The 22,946-nt window shown below is 35.8% G+C and overlaps 1 protein-coding gene across 9 annotated transcripts; it reads left to right on the top strand.

Annotated features, from left to right (window-relative positions):
• The first annotated feature begins 3,137 nt into the window (after positions 1–3,137).
• On the top strand, positions 3,138–7,168 carry LOC110912711 (cell division control protein 6 homolog B-like). 9 transcript variants are annotated; one of them, XM_035978143.1, is made up of 13 exons: positions 3,138–3,878; positions 4,059–4,831; positions 4,980–4,995; positions 5,057–5,108; positions 5,219–5,274; positions 5,386–5,475; positions 5,736–5,798; positions 5,887–5,973; positions 6,078–6,167; positions 6,247–6,324; positions 6,409–6,470; positions 6,649–6,727; positions 6,861–7,168. In XM_035978143.1, the coding sequence occupies exons 3-10, from the start codon at positions 4,993–4,995 to the stop codon at positions 6,277–6,279; spliced, it is 474 nt and encodes a 157-aa protein (XP_035834036.1). In that variant the 5' UTR covers positions 3,138–3,878; positions 4,059–4,831; positions 4,980–4,992; the 3' UTR covers positions 6,280–6,324; positions 6,409–6,470; positions 6,649–6,727; positions 6,861–7,168. The 9 variants fall into 9 exon arrangements, 7 of the variants coding, with proteins under 7 accessions (XP_035834036.1, XP_035834034.1, XP_035834028.1 ...); XM_035978140.1 differs by having other exon boundaries at positions 3,139–3,878; positions 4,980–5,108; XR_004868688.1 differs by having other exon boundaries at positions 4,059–5,104; positions 5,927–5,973.
• Positions 7,169–22,946: the final 15,778 nt, after the last annotated feature.

The following is a 22,946-nucleotide window of genomic DNA, read 5'->3' as shown; positions in this document are numbered from 1 at the left end:
GCTTTGTTACGTTTTCAGGTCAACCCATTGTTCGGGTCAACTCAGTTTCGTTTCGGTCAACAGTAGTCAACCGGTCAAACCCTCGTCGATTAACGGGCCAACGGCTCATTCGAGATTCGGTACAATTTAAACAACACTAATTTTTTATTATTGTTTTATATATGTATATGTTACTTTAACGTCGAACCGATACATTTATCTATTTATTCACTTTCGGCACTTTTTACGTATATAGTTTATACCGTTGATTGAATATTGAATTTTGAACATATAAATCGACAATATGCTTTGTCGGGATCGTCCAAAAACAGAGGAAACTCTGCCTGATTTTCGTTAAAAAATATATATTTATATATACACACACACACACACTTTATAGTCAAACCACTAATAAAATCGTATCGGTTTCGAATAATTTTTATAACCATAGATATAAAGGCATATTTATTTTTTGACAACACTTCTACCATACTCTTGATAGATTAAATTCAGAATTTTTACATAAACTATGTATAATAAATACATACTTTTATATCATCAGGTTATACTCTAAATTTTCACTTTGGATCCTCCGTCATAATTTTTGCTTACTTTTACGCCCTCATTTGCCCATATAGGGTGATCTCGGTGTTCCATCCTTCTAACCTCATACTTTCGTTGACACTTGGATAATCGGATGACTTAGCAATTATGTGAGTATACTCGAACCCATTTTACTTTTAAACACTTTGGGTGCAACATGTATTCTATATTAAACACACGTGACACTTGAAACTTATTTGAAACATGCTCTATCCTTTTAAACATGAAACATGAAACTTGTGAAACTTGAGACTATTTTGTGCTATGTGAACGTTTAATCTTTGTGTGTAGTTCCGCCTTAACAATGGTAGCGCTATAGGGGTAATGCACCTCCCCGTTAGTCTTTGGGGTATTGTTAGGAGGAGACATATTAACCTCCCGTGAAACTTTGGGTTAGGTACTTTAACGCATTGGAAACTTGGGCTATCACTTGGACTGCGTAAACTAGCATGGTTGAAACTATTTTAATATGTTCATGTTGGATACGAGTTTTTATTCTATTATGCTATGAAAACAAACTTGTATACTCGCTCTTTGCTTTTGCATTGAAACTCTATTTTAATACATGTTGCAGGTTGATTATTGAAGTATGGATGATTGATGAAACAAGTTTAGGGTGGACTAGATACACACCTAAATTTATCTATTTTTTTTTTGTTATGTTATTTGTTAGAACAATGTTGTTATTTCCTTTCGAATATTGTATAACATTTAGTTTTGAAATGAAATTTGAATTTAATTAAATATTGTCACATAGTGTTATGACGTCTCTAGCAATCTTTACACACTTCGTCTCATCCCGATGTTTCCGCCATCGGTTGGGGTGTGACAACCAGCCTTAATGAACCACCACAACCACCCATCTCCACCCCTTTGAAACACAACCTTGACACCACTGCAACCCATCTTCACCCCTCACCAACCACAACCATCGTGCCCCACCGTCACCAACCACCACAACACCAAACCCTAACCCCCCCCCCTCTTTTTTCTACATGTTATCACCCAACATCAATACCCCACTAATAAAGAGAGAACCGAGAGGGAGAGGGAGAGGGAGAGAACCAAGGGTTGGCGGCTAGGGCTCCGACTTAAAAGACCTTGCTGCGCGCCGGTGGTGAGGATGATTATGGTCTACTCCTTATTTGTTCCGACTAGGGTTTATCTGGCTTTCTTCCTGATATGTTCCTACTAGGGTGGATAGTGGTGGTGATGCTTATGGTAATTGGTAAGGCAGGTGGTGGTAAGGAAGTGGCTAATGGTAGCCAGAGAGAGAGAGAGAGAGGGAGGGAGAGAGAGAGAGAGAGGAAGAAAGAAAGTATGTGTGTGTGTGAGTATGTGTTATGCATGTGTGTGTATAATATTTGTTTCTTTATTCATTTTATTAATAAAATATAAAAATAAGAGTTAATTGCTCGGATGGTCCCTGTGGTTTCACGTTTTTTCAAGTTTAGTCCCCACCTTTTGAAAATAGCATGTATGCTCCCTATGGTTTGTCATTTTGTTACTCAGATAGTCCTCCAACATTTACTCTGGGGACTATCCGAGTAACAAAATGACAAACCATAGGGAGCATACCTGTTATTTTCAAACTAACTAACATCTACTCAGGGACTATCCGAGTAACAAAATGACAAACCATAGGGAGCACACCTGCTATTTTCAAAAGGTGGGGACTAAACGTGAAAAAACTTAAAACCACAGGGACCATCCGAGCAATTAACTCTAAAAATAATTAAAAAGTCAAAGATGGTCTTGACTTAACGTTATAAAATGGATGGAGTTAAGTCAGTTGAACCAAAATGACAATGGTCCAAAACTTTTTGGACCCACAAGCGGTAAATAAAAACTTGACTATACTAGCAAAACTGACTAAACAACAGGCACTAAAATGTTACTTTACTAGAACCAAAATTTTCAAACCTTTGAGTCATTATGGATTCAGTTTCTTTTTTCAATTTTCGTCCCTAAACCTAATACGTCCAAAAAAAATAAGTTAACCCATCCCACGGGCCGGAGGTTGGGGCGGTATGTTGCTTGAGAAAGAAGGGGGTGTATTGGGTAAATGTTAGAAAAAAATAACTTTTTTAACATACACTGGTATGTATATACACACACATGTATACATATAAAACAAAACTTACATAAAAAACAAGCATGTCGCAACAATATACTTTAATAAAAGTCAAAAAGTAAAGTTTTAATACGCTTAAAAGGATATCAATACATGTTTTACATCTATCGAAAACACAAAAACAAAATAAGGAGTGAAAACGAACCTTGAAGCAACATTGACACCATTGGTGATTTCATGACATGTACATTATCACATACAACCTCCTGATTCTGAATAAATCTGACACTAAAACGTATATAAAAATAAGAACGTCGCAATAATACATTCAGTATAAATTATATACTACTCTAATTTGCAACATTTTGTTGCAATTGATATTGTACATGCTGCGCTTAAAGTGTTGTAGCAATTTTGTGTGTGGGTCCTCTTATACATAGGTCATCACTTTAGCACTCCCTCACAAAAATTAAAAACCCTCTTCACCATCACTCTTATCACTTTACTCGCACACAAAAAAGAGACCCAGGGAGAAAAGGATCTGAACAAACTCCGGTTGCCTCCGCTAGCGGTGATGGATGGTGGTTTCTAGCCGATGGGTTTTACGAACAAGATGGGTAATGGATACTACCCGGTGGCTTCATCGGCTAAGGCTACGGGCTACGGCTACGCCGCCAGAGATCTCTACAACTACAACATTGAAGAGAAAATTATTGGTGGTGAGTCATTTGCTTTTTAGTGAAGGCTCCACGTTTATACTCTGGTCGTCTCTCCGTTTCGTCTACGACCTCCGGTGAGTTCCATTTTGGATCAGTTAGGGTTTGTTAAGCGTTCTTTCAAATCAGTACAAAGATCCAGTTAGGATTCTTCAGTTTGCGTTTTTTTCTCTGTAATGTGTTAAATGTTAGTATAGTTTTCGATTTTGGTTTGCTATCGTACCTCCATTTGGCCATGTGTTAATTTGTTGTGATGATTATATGTTTGTTTATGTTACACCGTGTTTGATCTGAGTAAGAAATTGAATTTGGAGAGTGGGTTTTAAGGTTTTAGGGTTTAGTTGTTGAATCATGTGTATCGATAGTTTGAATCTTTTGTGCAATAAATAAATAGTTACAGTTGGTTTAATTTGCTTTAAGTTTGTACTTGTACTCGATAATGTGACTTTGCGATTGAAGGAGGTACAAGATGATTTTGGAGATCTGAGGTGTGGGACCGTAGCAAGGTAAGTCAGGTCTAGGCTTGAAATTGGTGTTCAATTTAATGCTCAATGAAGATTCACCTTTAAATTTGTGGTTACTTTTTTTATGCGATATATAAATTCATATAGAATAGAATGATGTTTGTGCATATGTTTTATGTTGAATAAACCTAGATGTTCGGATCTTCAATAAATTTATTGCAGGTTTGTTCCCCTGTGATGGATGCCAATCTGAACAAAGCATGGTAGTGAGGAGAAGCCTTTAACATCCAGTAACAAAAAACAGAAACTGGACATGTTGATTGCACTCTCTGGTCTTTTTTTATTGTGATTAAGACCTTAATAATTTTATGATCCGAATTAGGGGTTTTGTCTGGTTCGATCGGGTTGTGTTGGCTGGACCGGCCAAACAGAATGGATCGGATTGGTGGTTTCAATTGGTTTGAACAAGTCATTCATTTATTCGAAACGGTTAGTTTGTATTGACTATAAAGTTTCTTTTTTAAAAAAGAAAACGATGGTTCATGAATATTATTCTTTTGCATAACCGCAAATTTTGTAAATGTTTTTTTTAATATTAAAGGTAAATAGCCAGTTTCAAATTTGATGAAGTCTTCATTTGGCCTAATCTAAGATTACAACATTGATTCAGATTTTAATTCTATTCCATTATTTTTACTTTCTTGTACATGATATCATTTAAAAAAGAGGGAAATAAAATATATAAAAAATTTGGTCAACTGATAACATGGGGTAGGCTAGAGAAGTAACTATTTAGAAAAACTTTTCGAATTACTTTGTTCTTGTAGAAGGTTTTCATATTATAAAAAATATAAAAACATAATTTGATAAAAGAAACTCTTTTAAGACTTTGTTTTTCTCACTGAGTATGCATGCTCTTGCTAACCAACTTATAAAGATAGATCTACCAAAAAGGCTCTTCATGGAGGCAAATATATATACTCCCTCGTGTGCAGGTATGTAGTTATTTCAACTCATTTAGAGGTGGCGATTTCAACCTATTAACTAATAAATAGTCGATTTTTGTTTTTAATCTTCATTGTTATGGTTCGTGTCTATGTTCTTGAATCTTGATAAGTGGTCCTTATTTTCTATGACTTATAGGTTTCCTTGGGCCATGGTAAGTTGTAATTAAAGACTTGAGGCTGCTATAAATTCTAAGATGCACCATTTGAATGCAGAAAGTAGCTGCAGCAGCTGGTGTTGAAGAAAGCTCTTGGTATCTGCAAGTTGGTATTTCTATTTAATTATTTATAATTGTTTTACAGTCTACAAATTCTCGTAAATTCTTTAAGGCGGAAATTAATCTTGAGCTTTTATTTCGGTTTCCCGGGGTGCGATAGAGATGCTTGAAACTGAGCTTAGAGAATCTACCTGCACTTCAACTTTGACATCCATGGTAATAGTTTTCACTAAATAACTTTTTACATTTTATTTCATATGATGAAAAGTAAAATTCATAAGCTTGTTTAAATAGTTATCTAATTGTCTCTACTTCATTTTCATGTAGGTGAGGGTTGATCATATGGCTATTGCTTTGTCGAGGGCTTACAAATCACCAATAGTCGACACTATACAATCCCTTCCACAGCATCAACAGGTACCGTTTTAAACACAATTAAACACATTCATTTAAGTGTTTTCATTTAAATAGGTCAAAGTGAACGGGTCATAAACGTCTAAGTCATTTCATTCAAAGATTTAGATAACTATTTGTTTTTATATTGCATTGTAAACACAACTAAACTCAATTCTCTATATACTAAGAATGATCAAAAGTCAAAACAAGATTAGTGGGTCAATGGTCAACCCGATCTTTCCTTTGAAGTAGACTAATTTCCTACTGTCTCTTTGGTGTAGATTGTACTATGTTCTGTTGTGAAGCTGTTTCGTAAAGGAAAGAAGGATACAACAATAGGAGAGGTATAACCATATCATCTTTCTTTCATGATAAAGATGAAATATCTATATATTCTAATCAAAATTAATTATTTTTTTACACCTGAACAAGTTTTCTATTGATATCTCCAAATCAACATTGATACCACCAGTTGGTATAATGGAACTTTCATGCATGTGTAGAGTGCTAGGTGACCAGGTAACCAACCCATCTGCACCTATCAATCGACTTTTTATCTATTAATTATTAAAAAAAAGTGTCTTTTTTGTTGCAAATTCTTATAAATTGCTATCATTTTATAGGGAATTCTAAAACTCGGTCAATCCCGAGATAATAAGTTAAGGACAGTGACGTTGCAAGTAGATGAAGCCGACATCAGTTTTGCATTGCAGGTACAATAAACAACTTGTGTACATTTTTTTCTGTCAAAAATGGTTTCTGTATAATAAGCACTGAATTTCTTTGTTTCAGGGCATTCGTTTCTTTAGGAACTCTCTTCAGTAAGTTCCAACATCAACACTTGCAATGTTTGTCAAGTTAACTGTAAAGGTCATTGTTTTTTAGCCTCTTACATTTCAGATGTTTGTAATTGAAAACTAAAATGCTCATGATGTTCTGTTCACTCTTTTACAGATTATGCAATCATGCGCGCGCTTGACCATAAAGGTTTCAAACTGACCTTGTCAATGGTGCATGTAATACAACAGAGCAAAACTCGTGATATTAGTATTGGTTTGATATTTTAATTACAGTTATATAATTCTTTTTACTGGAAATAACAATTCTGGATTAGTGTATTCTTTGTTGTTTATTTTGGTATTCAATTTTTGTTAGTGTTGTGTAGTTAATTTTGTACCTTTTATACTTTTGTAGTTAAATGTGAGGGTTCCTCCACCAAAAACACCCAACGCCAAGCTTAACCAACAAAAGCGCCCTCAAGATGAATCACCAGGTAAACATTACACACACACCAATCCTAGGCATGTCAAAATCTGTATAGTGATGTGTTTGATCAATAACTCTACCCACGATCCCTTAGATTTATAACTATACCTTACAATAATACGCATAAATTATCATCCCAGATACCAGTAATACTTCAAAGAAGGGACGCGGGCAATGATAGGGACGTCAGACACCTTTTGTACAACTGCCAGGTAGGAAAAAACGCAGCTGCAGTCCGCAGTTCAGCAAGCCACATTGTCAACGAAAATATATTTTGTGCAACTTATGTAACTAACACACTTAGTGGTAGTAACCTAAGTAGCAACCATAACAAATGTACAAACTCTTGGTTCCAGCTGATGTAACTAACCTAATGGATGTAAATGGCAACTAGTTTAACATAAATAAAAATCTAGCCCCCGCCGCATCGCGGCGGGTTACTTTTCTAGTTTTATACTAATTAGAACAACTATGAGTGGGCCAAGTGTCAACTCTAGTTGAGGCAAACAAATTAAAAATATCGAAAAGTTTAGGGTTAAATCAAACAACGATTCAATTAAAACTTTATTAAGGTTAATACCTACGTAACATTGATAACATAAAAGTGTGATACATCACGATAGAAGGCAAAAGAGCAACAAACTTGCCCCTAGCATTTTTTGAATAGTAAAACTAAGTCTTTTAAAAACTACAGTCATAGATTTTAGGGTCATAACATTATTGTTCAACAAACTTAAGCATTTTCTCCTATATATATATATATATATATATATATATATATATATATATATATATATATATGGGTATGTTGTAACTGAATACTCAATATTGCATCACTTTTTGTGGTATCCAGTAAATGAATGCTCAATATACACCTAACCTTTCCCCCTCCCTTTTATCTATCTTTAATCTGATCCTCTTCTCTTCGCTTCCTCTCTCTCTCCCGTTTTCTTCTGTAGCCTTTTCTCTTCATCTCCATGGCAGTTTCCTCCTCATCCAACACCACTGATGTAATGTAAATTGCATATGTTTCCGTGTATAGTTTGTATAATAATTTCAGTCGTTTTATGTCATTTTACCATTGGTTTTGTATATTATTGGGTTCTGGAAGTGAAAACGAGCAAAAACGCTGAAGAAACGAGCACACGGAGGGAGGTTTGGGCTTAGTGAAGGATTCTCATGGAATGAAAATGGATATTTGAGAAGATGAGAAGGTAGCGAATTGAAATATGAATCCGTAGGCGAAAACGGTGAAAAAACGGAGTTGAAACGTAGAAGTTATGAACAAAACGGTTTTCTCAGTACGTAGGTTGCTCGCGTCACGCAGAGCTCTTCCTTTAAGAGGTCGCGTGACGCTGCGTGTGACATGATCAGCGTGTAAATAAAACCCTCCTAAAAATATTTATAACGTTTATACGCCTTAAAATACACCCCGTATAAGAAAAGTGGGCCCCAAATACTTTAATTTTATAAAAATAAATAAAAACAAAATTTAATGGTTTCTGGCGGGGCGTGATAGAGCCCTTGAAGGTTGTCGCGGGGCGCGAGCGCCTGGCCACCAGCCCTCACCCCCTGTCGCCACGTGTCACGTGCGTGTCGAACCTATGCGTGTGACTGGTCAAAGCTACGCCCTAGACTCCCTAGCTCGCGGGCCGCGAAAGCCACCCTTGGCTACGTCACGGGGCGCGAGGGACTCAACGAACAGCCCTATAAAGGGAGGGCATCGGCATTCATTTTCCGTCGTTCAAAAGTTTTGATCTCTCTCTCAAATTCTCTGAATAACAATAATAATATCGGGTATTATACCCACTAAAATAGCAAAGCTCTGCCTCGATGTAAGTATCATAACTCCCGGTTACGTATTAGATACGCTTCCCGATTGTTCTAGTGCTTCGTAACGCCTGTCGAAGCTCTGCCCAACGTAGTCGTTGGAGTTTCTGTCTCGGGGAGGGTATAACTAATGTAAATTGGGTTATTATACTAACGCGTGTGCATTGTTTAATTAATAGATTATAATCAGGAAGTCACAAAGGAAATACCTAAAATAGCAATGTGAGTAATTCCTCTTTTTGTAAATTGTTTTTACAAAACCTCAATTGTTTTAATTTATATTTAACAGTGATTGAGTATTTGTATTCTACAATTATCGTAGGTATGTTGGGGTTTTGTATACAAAATTTGTTACTACACTATGAGTAGTAACAATACCACCAGTCATGATTGATAGTACCGTGGGTGGTAATTAAACTAGATGTAAACAAATGTAATTGTTGGATTGCCCCCAATGCTGTACAATGATAAAACTTTTTTTGATTAAATTGGGATTCACTCACTAGTATTTCCCACTGACAAAATGTTTTTAAACGCGTTTCAGGTAACAAAATGTGAAAGCCAATTAGAAGCCAGCTGGACAGCACCGAAGGCTAGGAAAAGTGGCTATATAAGTTACCTAAATAAAGAAGATGTTTTATCTCAATAAAATAGGGTTTATCCATATAAACATGTTTGTAATGGAAACTTGGGAATTTCCCATGTATTTAATATTATAAAAATGTGGTATTTTACTCTGATAAAAATATTTCCTAACTACGCTCCTGATGAAAATTCCACTGCCAAAATGTTAAACACCGATACCACTGATACTGGCTCGCGGCCGCCCGTTCCCAGGTAATTAGGGGCCGGAGGTTGCGACATAAAAGTTCCCTTATTGACCCTATTTATGCCCATGTTTAACCCTAATAAAAAAGAGACAACCCTAAACGAATTGGGAGTAACTTGGACGAAAATTTTGAAGCTTTTGGAGCGTTTTCGAAGGAAAAGAAGCATCGGTTGAAGATTGGAAGTGCTAGGATCGTTCGGCTCGTGATTTTATCATCCGGATTTACTTTTTCTTCACTTTTAATTCTTAAGCATATTTTGTTACCTTGTTAATACTCTTGTTTTGCTTTTATGGAACATGACGTCTGGCTAAAAACCTTGTACTACCTAGATTGTGATGAACGGATTGATAAAGTTGTGATTTTTAGTATGGATGCTTGTTAATTATGGATTTTTTATGTTAAAAGTAGCAAACTTGATTATTCGTTCGTTGTGTATGCATATCTAGATTTGTTTAATCGTTGTTTATTGCTTCGTATGATCTTTGGTGAATGTCTTTCGCGTAATAGGTTCATGCTAGATCATGAACTTGCGTCTTTTATTTGTTTGGTTAATTGGCCAATATACCTTAGGAGCAATATTCATTAATTGAGTTGGTCTAGGTGTTCTATTAATCTTAATAGCCGAGAGGTGTGAGATTATCGGTAGGTCTAAGTTGGTAAATTGCTAGGTAGGTCTTCGAGAGGAGTTTGTCTTAGTTTCCTTGTCAACCCTTGTCTATCGTATCGAATCAAGAACCCAAGTTTCCCTAGGTTTATTACCCGAGAGGGAATAGATCATATTAGGATACATAAAACACTTAGACAACTAAAAGGGAGTCTAGACTAAACCGGTGTTCTCAACAGCCTTTAGAGTTTCATAGGTGTCTTCACGGGAAGGGTCGGAGGTCTTGTTCGGTGTCTCGATAGATTTAGCAATTTATGATCCCATTTCCATAATAACTTGCATCTGATTAAAATTCATTATCTGAAGTAAATCCAAGTCTTTTTGTGTCTTAGTTAACTTAGTTAATTAGTTTTTAATTAATCTCAATTTTAGGATATTTAGAACCCCCCCCCCCCCCCCTCTAAATATAAAAACAGTTAGAGTCATGTCAGTTTTAATCTAGAGAGTCTAGTTGACGTAATTAAATAGAGTCTTGTGGGTTCGATTTCCGGACTTACTTAGCTTAGTACAGTCGATCGGTTCACTTGTCGGTTAGTAGTTTAGTTGAGTTTTAGAGAATCTACGATATTACTTAGTGTCTAAATTAGGGTAATTTAGTTAATTTTAACCGAACTACTTTTAGCACATCAACCACCGACAGTGCCCTCCCCGTTAGTGGTATTTTTTGGGTTATTTTTTAGGGTTTCGTGTTTTTCAAGTCGGGTTGTTCGGGTTTTTTGTTAGGAAAAAATGACCTAATAACCAACCCATTTAAAGTTCGGGTTGTTCGGGTATAGGTTATTCGTGTTTGGGTTGTTCGGTTTTTGGGTTTAGATGTAAAATGAAGAAAAGAATAGATATATCATGTTGTTAAAAAGACAATTAATGTTCGAATTTCGGGTTATTCGGGTTTTTGGTTGGGAAAAATGACCCGATAACCGACGCATTTAAGATTCGGGTTGATCGTGTTTGGGTTGTTCGGGTTCGGGTGACTTCAAATTCAGGTCGGTTTCGGGTTTCAGGTAAAAAAGAACAGCCCTACTCCCCATGAACTCCCATTTGCACATGATAACCATCAAGTTAACCTCATCAAATTATCTATACTGGTGCAATCAGATGATCACCATCTTATTCTATCAGGATTTTTTCTCGCGCATTGATGGTTCGGCTGAACCGCTGACAACCAAAGTTCTGCATGAAAATAAACCTTCTCCCAACACCCGTTATGCGACCCGGGTTGCGGATGATTGCAAAGTCGTCGTTGTTATTCACGCCTCTCTATCTCTGAAGAGGCTGCTCTAGAAATCCTTGATCTAACAACCACTTAATATGGACTGCCTTTGAATCAACCTAGAGTTAACTGTCATTTTCGTCCCTGTGGTTTGGTCACTTTGGCCATTTCAGTCCATTTTTCAAAAATGCGCCATTTTCCTCCCCGACGTTCTGGAAAGGTGCCATTTCAGTCCAAAAATCATAACCCAGTTAAGTCGGTTAGTAAATAAGGACTGATTGTGTAAATTTGTAACATAAAGGACTGATTGTGTAAATTTGTAACACCACCACCACTAGCCCTGCAACCACCACCACTCCGCTGCCACCACCGCCACCACAGCCACTGCCACCACCACCGCCACCACAGCCACCACCGCCACCACCGCCACCACCACTTCACCGCTGCACCATCACCATAACCCACCACCACTTCACCGCTGCACCATCACCATAACCCACCACCACGTTCCATCGTCTCCTCACCGCTGCACCATCACCATAACCCACCACCACTTCACCGTAAACCACCGTTCACCTCTGTCATCACCTCCGTTCACCGCTGTAAAACCGAAAACCTGCAACTCATCTTCATCAATCATCATCACAGTCGGAGAGAGAGAGAGAGAGAGAGAGATAACGACGAGAGAGAGAGAGAAGGAGTGGTGGTGGTGGCGGTGGTGGCAGCGGAGTGGTGGTGGTGGTAGTGGCTGTGGTGGCAGTGGCTGTGGTGGCGGTGGTGGCTGTGGTGGCGATGGTGGTGGTGGTGGTGGTGGCAGTGGCTGTGGTGGCGGTGGTGGCGGTGGTGGCGGTGGTGGCAGCGGAGTGGTGGTGGTGGCAGGGCTAGTGGTGGTGGTGTTACAAATTTACACAATCAGTCCTTTATGTTACAAATTTACACAATCAGTCCTTATTTACTAACCGACTTAACTGAGTTATGATTTTTGGACTGAAATGACACCTTTCCAGAACGTCGGGGAGGAAAATGGCGTATTTTTGAAAAATGGACTGAAATGGCCAAAGTGACCAAACCACAGGGACGAAAATGGCAGTTAACTCATCAACCTACAACACACATGAAGTAACTTTTTATACAGCATGTGCCTCACCTAGTCATAGGCGAGAGGGATTGCGCCCGAGGTCTCCTCACTGACTTTTTAAAAAAAATACTGCATTTTCAGACCTTTGGGGTTTTTGTTAGAATTGGTAATTCAAATTAGGTGTGTGTTCTGAGTTTTAGGTATTATGGTGGAACTTTGTCCGAGAAGGTACTCGGAAAAGCTCTAAAGGGTGTTGGGGTACCGAGAAATGAATACATTGTGTCAACGAAGTGTGGGAGGTATAAATAGGGTTTTGATTTCAGTGACGTAAGGGTAACTAAGAGTATTGACGAGAGCTTAGAACGCTTGTAGATGGATTATGTTGATATATTACAATGTCACGGCATTGAATTTGTCTCACTTGATCAGGTGGTGTTCGGTTTGAGTTATTAATAATTAGTACATTACATTGGTTTATTTATTGTTACAATCACTCATCATTTTATTAACTATTGTTCCCAGAATTCATAGCAACTGTCTTCCCCATCTCAATAACAATCCTATCACTTACCAAACACCTCAACTAGGGGTGTGAATTTCTGATTCGACCCGAAAACCCGACACGAACCTAACACGAAATTCGCGGGTTTAGATTTAGTATAAACGGGTTCGGGTCAGTTTCAGGCTGAACCCGCGAACCCGTTTAGATTAACGGGTCGGGTTCGGGTCAACCTGGTCGGGTTGGCGGGTTGACCCGTTTAACACATTTATACTATATTATAATTTTAAACAATATATTTTATGTCATAAATTAAATGAGATGTGTATTTTATGTCATGATTATAACTTAAAAAGAGAAATTAACATAGATTTTATAATTTAAATATGATATTATTATATACATTTGTGTTTTTTAAGTAAATTTTAATTTTAATATATTAATTTCAGAAAAAAATAAAAAAATCGGGTTGAACGGGTCGTGTTCGGGTCAACCCACGAAACTTCGGGTCGTGTTCGGGTTCTTATGTATGATACGATTTTCAGGTTCAGGTCGGGTTCGGGTTTGTGTAAAATTTTCGGGTTCGGGTCGGGTTGAACCCGCCAACCCGCGAACACGACCCGTTTAGCACCCCTAACCTCAACCCACCATATTACTAGGTAAAATGCAATAAATACGGAAATCTTTTGATGCGTAAGAACCAGTTTCCATGACATAATCTACTAACTCAAAGTAAGAAAGCTTATCAATGTCTAACTTTATATATAATATAATAATGATGATGATAACATTGGTGAGCCGAGCTCGAGCCGAGTTTTGGCTCGTTTAATCACTGTTGAAACGAGTTCGAGCCGAGCTTTTAGCTCATTTGAGGTTGTTCTCGAAATAACTCGAGCCAAGCTCGAGCTTTGGGTTTTACTCGCGAGCCGAGCTCGAGTTCAGAGAAGTAGGCTCGAACCAAGCCGAGCTCGAGCTCGAGCTTCATAAAAACATAACGAGCCGAGCTCGAGCCTAGTCCGGCTCGGGCTCAGCTCGTTTACACCCCTAGTTAGGATTGTCAGATGGAATTTTTAAAGTTAAGATTATTATTGGTCAACTGATGAAACTAAAGAATATTAAAATCCAATAAGTGTAAAACTAGTAACCATTTATTCAAATTCAGATTCACAATAATTTGAATTGAATCTATCTATTATACTAAATGAATTCTCTTAGGCCACAAGGTTTAATCTTAGCCAATCATTTTGATGATGTGGACATGCTCTAAAGGCTGATAATTCATTTTGTGCGCCAATTTCATTTCCTTCATTCTCCTTTCTTTGCAATTTCTTTTGAATACGTATTAAATGCTTTTATCTTTCCAATCAATTAATCTTGCCAAAATTATGAATTGGTTTATATTTCAAATCAAAAAACCCTAAATGTTAAGAATCATCTACATTCCAGAAAGTAACTCACCGGATTTCTCACTTCTATAACGGCGATCAACTATTGCTGGGGTTTTCATTTTTCATCTCATATACAAAAACCCTAGATCTGATTATATATTTCACGTTGTCGATTCTTCTCTCAAAGGATTCCGGTCAGCTAGGGTTTCCTCCGTAACTGGTGGTGATGGCTGATGATAATAGAGATGAAGGTGGTGGTGGTTCTGGCTACGATTATGATGAATGTCGGTACAATGTTAAAGGTTAGGATGTTTTGATTTGAAACAAATATTTTTTATGACTCTAATTTAGAATTGTGAAATCGGAGTTCCATTGCATTAAAGTTTTGATTCAAAGCAGGGGTTTTTTAGAATGGGAAATACAATGAATATTTTATGTTCGTAATTTTATTTTGAATCTGTTTATACAATGTTTGTGCAAGTAATTATTGGTTGTATTATATATTTTATATTTGATCCGTATGTTAACACATTGTTCATTGGTTCCAGGTTCATATGTATTTTCTCCGCCGATTTTACGAAAGATCACCAGGTATGCATACACAATTCACATTTGAATTCTCCAATTAAACATAATAAACTGTTTATACGCGATAAAATTGGAAACGTATTCATAGTTTTGTAGAAGATTTTCAAGTAATTGATGACTGATTGCGGTTTCTATATGAAAAGCATATCAGTGGTTTCAAAATTAATGAAACGTGTTGGAGAAGATTTATAACTGTGATTGAGAATTGAGTGAGTTTCCATATAAATCATTTTGCCGCTTAAACAACCAATTCTCTAGCCGCTTAAACAACCAATTCTCTAGCCAAAGAGATAGATTCACAAAACTAATAATATTTTTTGTTTGATTTATGTTCATTAAGTGGTACTTAAAAGTGATTTTTTGTGTGTAATTTACCTTTCACCTACATGTGAAGTTAGCCGGGTTCTTCCATCACCACCTGTAAATTCACACTTTTTTTTTAATATATTAGGGCATTCTTTAAATATTGGGTTATCAGGTCTAATTTACTCTCCTTTTTTCAGCTCAAGTATCATGGTTCTTCAGAGGTACAAGTTGGTCGGTGGTTATTGTTGGTTTAGTACCTGATAAAGCAATGGATCCCGACACCCCTACGTCTTCTGCATTTGCTAGCTATGGTATTCAATTGGCCGAGTAAGTACATAAGTTCATTTAATTATTTTTCTCGCGTCTTATTTATAATTCTACAAATGTTTTGTTTGTTTCCTATGAATAATATTTTTTTTCACATGTATATGATAACCATAGGTCTTTTAATTGCTCTCTGCTCAACATTAATGGGTTCACTTTTGCCTCACGTGAACAATTGTTACTTTATATTAGATGTCACTTATGCAGTGCTTTATATTGATTTGATTATTGGACTTACTAAGATTTGTTTTGAACCGGGTCATCATGAGTATAGGTTGAAATGGGCCAAGTCTGACTTTCAACTTTTCAATTATTTCCAATTAATCCCTTGGTCAGTTTGCAAATCCTGGCATGTTCGTTAACCGTTTTATGTTGGTGTTATAATAATAAAATATGGGTGATTCTATACACACACCCCTGTAATCTTATTTCGCAAGATGGCGGTTCCGGAGCCTGCTTAAGCATTGCAGAATCTGCCGGTGTCGCCACTTCGGCAGGTGAAGAAAAGTCGACGTGGACTGAGGTCTCGAAGCTCACAGTATCGCGGTGTGACGTTTTATCGGCGTACTGGTCGTTGGGAATCACATATCTGGTATGATGCACTTGCTTTCTAATTTCTAATAATTGTGTACTTATGAGTAGTATAAGAGTGTTTAGGAGTGAGTATGTTTGTAAAAAGTAACATAATACTCTGAATTTCATTAATTGATGCAGATACAAAGGTACATATCATACTTAAGAAGTGGCTATAAAGATACTAAAAACTGAACACTTAAACAAAGATTTTGCAAAAAGAACTTGCCGAGGAAGTTTATATTTTGATTCTTGAGGTCAGTATATATATACTTTTTTCTTTTTTGCATTGTTCGACTGCATTTTCTTTAAGGATGAGCTTGGAACCAACCGGTACCGAAAATCCCTAAAATGGGTACCGGTACCGAATATACCCGGTACGGTTCGGTACCGGTATTGAGGATAAAAATCGGTACCAAAAACGTCAAATGTCGGTATCGAAAATGTACGCGGTTAGGTAAATTTGGTACCGGTACCCAGTACCATTTGGTCTTCCCTAATTTTCTTTGCAAACTGTATTATTGTTTTTTCCTTACATGTGACATTTAATAAGATTTATTATGTTCAGGCAAGTCCGACATACTAATGTAGTGTAGTTTACACGAGCATGTACCAAGCTTCCAAGTTTGTGCATTGTAACAGGTAATACGGGGAATCTAAAACTACTTTGTTATGCTTCAGTCTTGGTAAATTTGTTTCTTACTTTGACTTTTGGGGATTCCAAATCTTTAGCCTTGAGTGTATGCATTTGAGGTTCGTTGTGTAAAAATTTGGGGGTGAACAAATTCTTTGTCAACTCTAACTTTTTCTTAATAGACTCTACATATTTAGCTTAATTTTAGTTCTCTGTTTAATTTTTTGAGTGATGTAGCATTGATGCTGTTAGGCTATCTAGCATGTGTTAGTAGTGAATTCATTTATAGATATAAAGTAATTACCAAAGATCATGGTAATTTTCATCAGATTAAATTTTTATTAGTTTTTTGGATTACTTAAAACAAATTAGTGGGTGTGAATGAAAGTTACCTAAAATCGAATCTGTAACAAAAAAATGCATGGAAGGGTTTGAACCCGAGTGCTTTGGTTTAGATAGCAGTTATGAGCCGGCTGCGTTTACATTTGGGCCTGATGTTCTACAGTTTCTCTGTCTCTAAGCAGCCTTCGAGTCAGTTTTAATTGCTTTGTTCTGTATGTGGTCGTTGCTTCTGTTTTAGTGGGTCAATTGAAATTGAAATAGGAAGGAAGTTATATCTGCAGAGTTTAGGCAACCCAAAAGATGATTTGAAAACATCTATGTAAAGTAACTTATTCGCCTATAATCTTTGGTTTTCTTTCTCAACGTAAACAAATTGTTTTATACTTTTCATGTTGTTCGTCAAACAATCTAATGTGTTAATGGTGATCAATAGTTGGCAGTTGGATTACTCTAAGATGCCTAGAAGTCGAAAGGGTTCATCAGGAGGTGGTGCTGATTTGGAGTATGTTCATGCAGATGCACGGGCTTCTGCCTACAGTTCGTTTGCAGCTGGAGCTGCATTAATTGCTGGTATTTATGGGCAATTGGGTTTAATATGCAGCCTTTACTTTCTCTAATTTTGATTCACTTTTTATTGAATGGATAACCGGGTTACATCTTTTCTCTAACAGGTCAAATAGAAAGATTTAGCTAAAGATTAAAAAGAAAACTCAAATGGTTCAAATGGGCCAAAAGTCTCTCAAAGCTTATTTAATAGGGCACACAATTTAGATCGGCTTATTAATATAGGCGATTATTTATAAAGTCAACTGATTTTGCTAAAATGAGTTTAGTATTTACACTAGGAGCACGTACTAGCGGCATCACAGATTGCTTTTGTATTTCAAATGGGTCAAAGATGTGGCCTTCATTTTTCAATTGCATCTGCGAGTCCACCACTCGCACTAGCATCAACACAGAAGTATTTTGAATCGCTAGATTACACTGACTTCTTGAGGAAATATAAGTTGTGGTCAAAAGAAGGTACCTTACCAAGATTAATGTAGCTTACATTTAATTGTTGTTTTTGAGCTGCATAGGGAATTTCGTAAGCTGCTTATCGTAATGTCTAAAAATTTGCTTCGTCAAAAAGACTGCAAGTCGAATTTATATGAGTTTGATGATGTTTAAGACTTCAAGGTCACTTGTCTTTGTTAAATAAGGGACCAAATTTAAACGACTCACTAAGGACCAAAATGATCAGTCGGATCTTGAAGAAAGGATTAGGTGTTTGGTGCTTTGCTTTGGAAAGGTTTGCAGTTATTCAAATGCTGATTTGACAATTATAGCCTGTTTATTTCTTAATGGGTTGATTTAGGTTATGTTTTTATCTCAAAAGGGGTTAAGAAAACATAATTCTGCTAAAAACGATACGGGTCAAATGGGTAGAAAGTCATCTGAAGATGCCATATATGCAAAAAAAAATGTTTACTGAAACTAAGATATCATTTATCTACATGTTTTAAAATTTATTTAAAAATAGTTATCCAAATATGAAAGTATAGTATAGGTGCCATTTTTGTCATGTGTTCTTATAAACAAGTCAGTTTAGGCTATGTTTATGTGTAACAGATCAAAAGGGTCATATAAACTAAAAAGTGTTTTTTATGATACTATATTAAAAAGCATTCATTAATCAAATAATTTAGTTATTACAATCAAATCTTAGAAATCTGTCGAAAATGTCATGCTATAACACAACCCGGCCCGGGCAGCCCTCCTGTTTTGACCATAACCCATTTTGACCCTTTTTTACCCAACCAACCAGGGTAGTCGTCCTACCATGTTAAACAATATGCTTACACTCTTACACCATTTTGCAGTTGTGTATATATCTATCTTTTGATATATTCATGAACAAACTTTATGGCAACAGAAAAATCACTTGCAAAGGTTCAAGTTGCCTGAGCGTGTAGTCTGCATTGGTGGCTTTTTGCGAATTGAGTTGTTAGCTCGGGTTCAGGTACAAGCAGCAGTCGGCAAATACAACATATGGTCAGTGTATTATTCCTAATATACTTAATTAATAATTTAAAGGCTATGTTCTTCGAACAGTCGGTTAAAATTACTCTTTTTTTTCAGTTTGGCTCACAGTTTGACTCACAGTTTGGCTCACGTGCAAGTGATAGGGCGCAAATAATCACCTGCATTTAGTGTCAAATTTTATGAATCATCAAAATGTATATCTCTGAAATATGATGCTGAGGAATTTGGACCTACAATGAGAAGTGTTTCGAGTGAACGTGATAGTTCGCTTAGCACACAAGTTTAGTACCCCTACAACCTCCTAAACAACTAGCTCTGGGGAACTTACATGACTTTTTGCACATGATGGTATTTTCCGTAATAAATTTGTATGTTTATTTGTAATAACAAGTTGGTGTATGTTTATTTTCTATTAACAAGTTGGTGATTTTGATTCTATTTTGATTTAAATGTTTTTTTAATTCAATTTTTAATAATCCAGAATGTACAAATTGGTCAAATTTTTTACTTATAGGCATAATTTTGTAAAAAGAGAAAATGGACAACAATTTAACATGCACAAAAAAAATTGATTGTTGTCTAAAAAATGTTATTAAAGATTCAAAATGTAATATTATTTTTATAAAACGAAAATATTAAAAGATGAAAAGTTAAGATATTTAGATGTATTGGTGTGTGTTATCTATGACTCTACGTTCATGTCTTAATGTATATTTAGATGTTAACACTGCTGGTGCAAGTCATATTGGCCAAAAGGCATGAAAAGATCATGAAGCTTTAGTTGACAAAAAGTTAATATGTAACAGAGATGAGCGAGATGCACTATTGGGATGTGATCAACGGTCTCAAAATATTAGGCTTACCAAATCATAGGTTAACGATTCAACGTTTAGAATTCATTATGTGTTTAGTTGGTGTTAAGCCACCCGCGAAACTCGCGGGGTCTTAGGCTAGTACTAATATATAAGCAATGCAAATCTTCTTGCCGAACGGAACAATCATTTTTAATTTCAGATTTATTTTTGCTATTTATTGTTTTGCTTGCCATATTGTTATCTTTGAATTCGGAAACAATATTTTTTCTATTAGTGACATGTATATGATTATTTTATAAACTTACGTATATAAAACACTTGATTAATGATATAATAACTATGGCAAGATTAAATAAGTAAATTATATTCAGAAGATCTTAACTATTAATGAAATTTATTATCAATACCATTAACGGATTTTACGTCCACCTCAAAATTAGCAAGTCGGTAACAATTTCACTATTTATACCCGACAATTTTTATTCAAAAACATAAAATAGTTTTTTTCTTTCTTAAAGATCCTACATAAACAATTTTCCACAGAATTAAAATGGCACGATTCACCGGTATGCATGTGTACAAGAATGTGGTGTTTCTCATACTCCTTATAATCACAGGTAAATACACTTCATATTTTATGGTTATAAGTTTTGCGTTTTGAAATATATAACCATATTCAAAATAAACGAGTTAATTACATATAGAATGTTTATTCACTACTTACTATATTATATAAACTAGACTTGATTCCCCGCGTTGCGGCGGGCAGTGTTTTAAAAACCGGTTCAAACCAGCCGATACACCCGATTAAACCGTTTTTGAGCCCAATCCGGTATGGTATCAAAAACGGATTTTAAAACATTGGTTACGGGGTCAGTTTTTTAATGCGATCTGAGCATACTTTTTTTTTTTTTTGCAATGGCCTTTGAAACCCTTTTGATACTTCCAAAGTTGTTTGAGAATTGTATTCGGATCTCATGGTGTGTTAATACGGTTGAACCTACATCTTACCGCAATTTTGTATTTATTAATCGTAGTAGGATCTCATAGATAGAGTGTTTCAAGTCGAACTTTTCAATTAATTATAGACTTTTAGTAAATATCCATGTGACACAATACTAAACCCATATGATTTCATAAAAGTTAATTCTATTTATTATTATTCATTGTAATTTAATTTTAATAATAAAATAAGGATGTTAATTCAAAAAAGATAACAATATGAATTTAGATTTTTTATGTAAAATATGTATATTTATGAGATGAAATCACATAATGATAAAATAAGGATGTTACCTCAAAATAAATGAAATTAATTGAATATATACAAAACTAATTAAAATGAAAACGGTATGAATATAATTTTTTTCATGTAAAATATGTATGAATTTATGAGATGACATCACATTCTATATGATTGGATACGAATGTGTTTGTAAGTCACCTACATGTCAATACAATTTTCACTGTAGCTAACAACTTCATCAATTATATTTATAATATACAGTTGAAATGATGGCATCGGCAAAGGCTAGGATCTGCACTGAGGTGTTAGCGTTTTCTCCAAAGATTTGCGATGGTGAGAACGTCTCAAATGATTGCTGGGAAGAATGTCGGGAAAATATAATGTGTTTTTGATAAAAGCAACGTGTGATCACTCTACTCCGAATAAAAAAGGTTGTAAATGTTGGTATAGTTGTAAGTAATGGTTTTTATTACGTGATATTAATAATATATGAAGTTATTTATGGTGGATGATTTGGTTGTTGGTCTTTGTATTTTACCAAATTTTATGATCAATTTAGATTCAAGAAAATATGATATTTTTTTGCATGCGTATATTGACATAATAAGAAACAGGTTAAGTTCTCTTTCATCCTTGTGTTAGGGCATTTAAATAGTTTAGTTTATAACCAAAATTTTCAAACCATATATATGGAAGTTTAAAAAAGGGTCTTTTGAGCGACGGTGCAGGAGTGAACGATGACGTGCGTAATTATATAACGTACGTAATTAGGTGACCGGCGTCGAAGATAAGTAAGAGAATGTGTTCCTTAATACCTCTAACTAGGTAGTAAGCGGTAAGAAGGGTGTTGGATCCATGAAGAGTCTGTGATCCGTGTTAAAAACTATGTTGATTAGAGAATGATTTATGAAGCTTGCTAATTGATTTTTATCTTTTTGATTGTTTTGCTTAAAAGTGTGTTCGAATGTCGAACGATTTGTAATTAATAATAAGAACTAGATTAACGATTATACTAATATACTTGCAATATTTTGAGAATGACTAAATACAATAGTTTGTAAAAAGGTTCACTCATGGTTCGAGGTTATAAGCCCTAAGGTTCTATATCACAACTACAATTGAATCAAGATCAACAATTGTTATTAACATGGTTAGTGTAACACCCCAACCCGAAACGGGCTGACGTGTCACTATTACAGAGTCAGATCAAAAACATAATTCCATTAATACTTAAATGTATTACAAGGCTTTACAACGTAATGGGAATAGGATATCCAATCCAGTACATTTATTTATACGGTCTTTTCCAACCACTTGAACACTCTTCCATATCCCGTCCTGGAAATCTTGATAACCTGACGTAAAGAAGGAAAACACAAAAACGTACGTCTGAGCAAAATTTGAAAGTTTTGCCCGTGCGCGGATAGAGGGAAACAAAAAGGCTTATTTATTTGAGAAAAAGGCTAAGTTCTTCAAAAATCCTTTGTTTTAGCAAAAACGCTAAGTTTTCGTAATTCAAAACATGTTAAATAAGTATAACAAATATTATCAGAATATGATATACAGATTTACCCGAAGTCCAGAAGATTCATTTTATTACAGAGGTTGATACAGGGTTGCTAGCCCATGTATCCAGACATGAATGGAGTGTGGGCAAATCACACCGACCATTCACCAGATATTCAGACTTTATTTACTTTTTACTAGGATCGATCCATACGCCTCTGAACAGAAGTCCGTAGACTAAAACAGAAGAGACGCCGTGAACTCAACTCACCGTCACGGATGGTGCCACATCATTTTATGCCACAATGATGAGTCTGTGGTCATCCTCACAGAAAAGGGACTGACTTGGGTAACATAATACATGTACA

The sequence above is a fragment of the Helianthus annuus genome, chromosome 1 (genome assembly GCF_002127325.2).
Source record: "Helianthus annuus cultivar XRQ/B chromosome 1, HanXRQr2.0-SUNRISE, whole genome shotgun sequence".
NCBI classification, from domain to species: domain Eukaryota; kingdom Viridiplantae; phylum Streptophyta; class Magnoliopsida; order Asterales; family Asteraceae; genus Helianthus; species Helianthus annuus.
The sequence above is the reverse complement of the archived record's forward strand: the minus strand, read 5'-3'. Positions and strand labels throughout refer to the sequence as shown.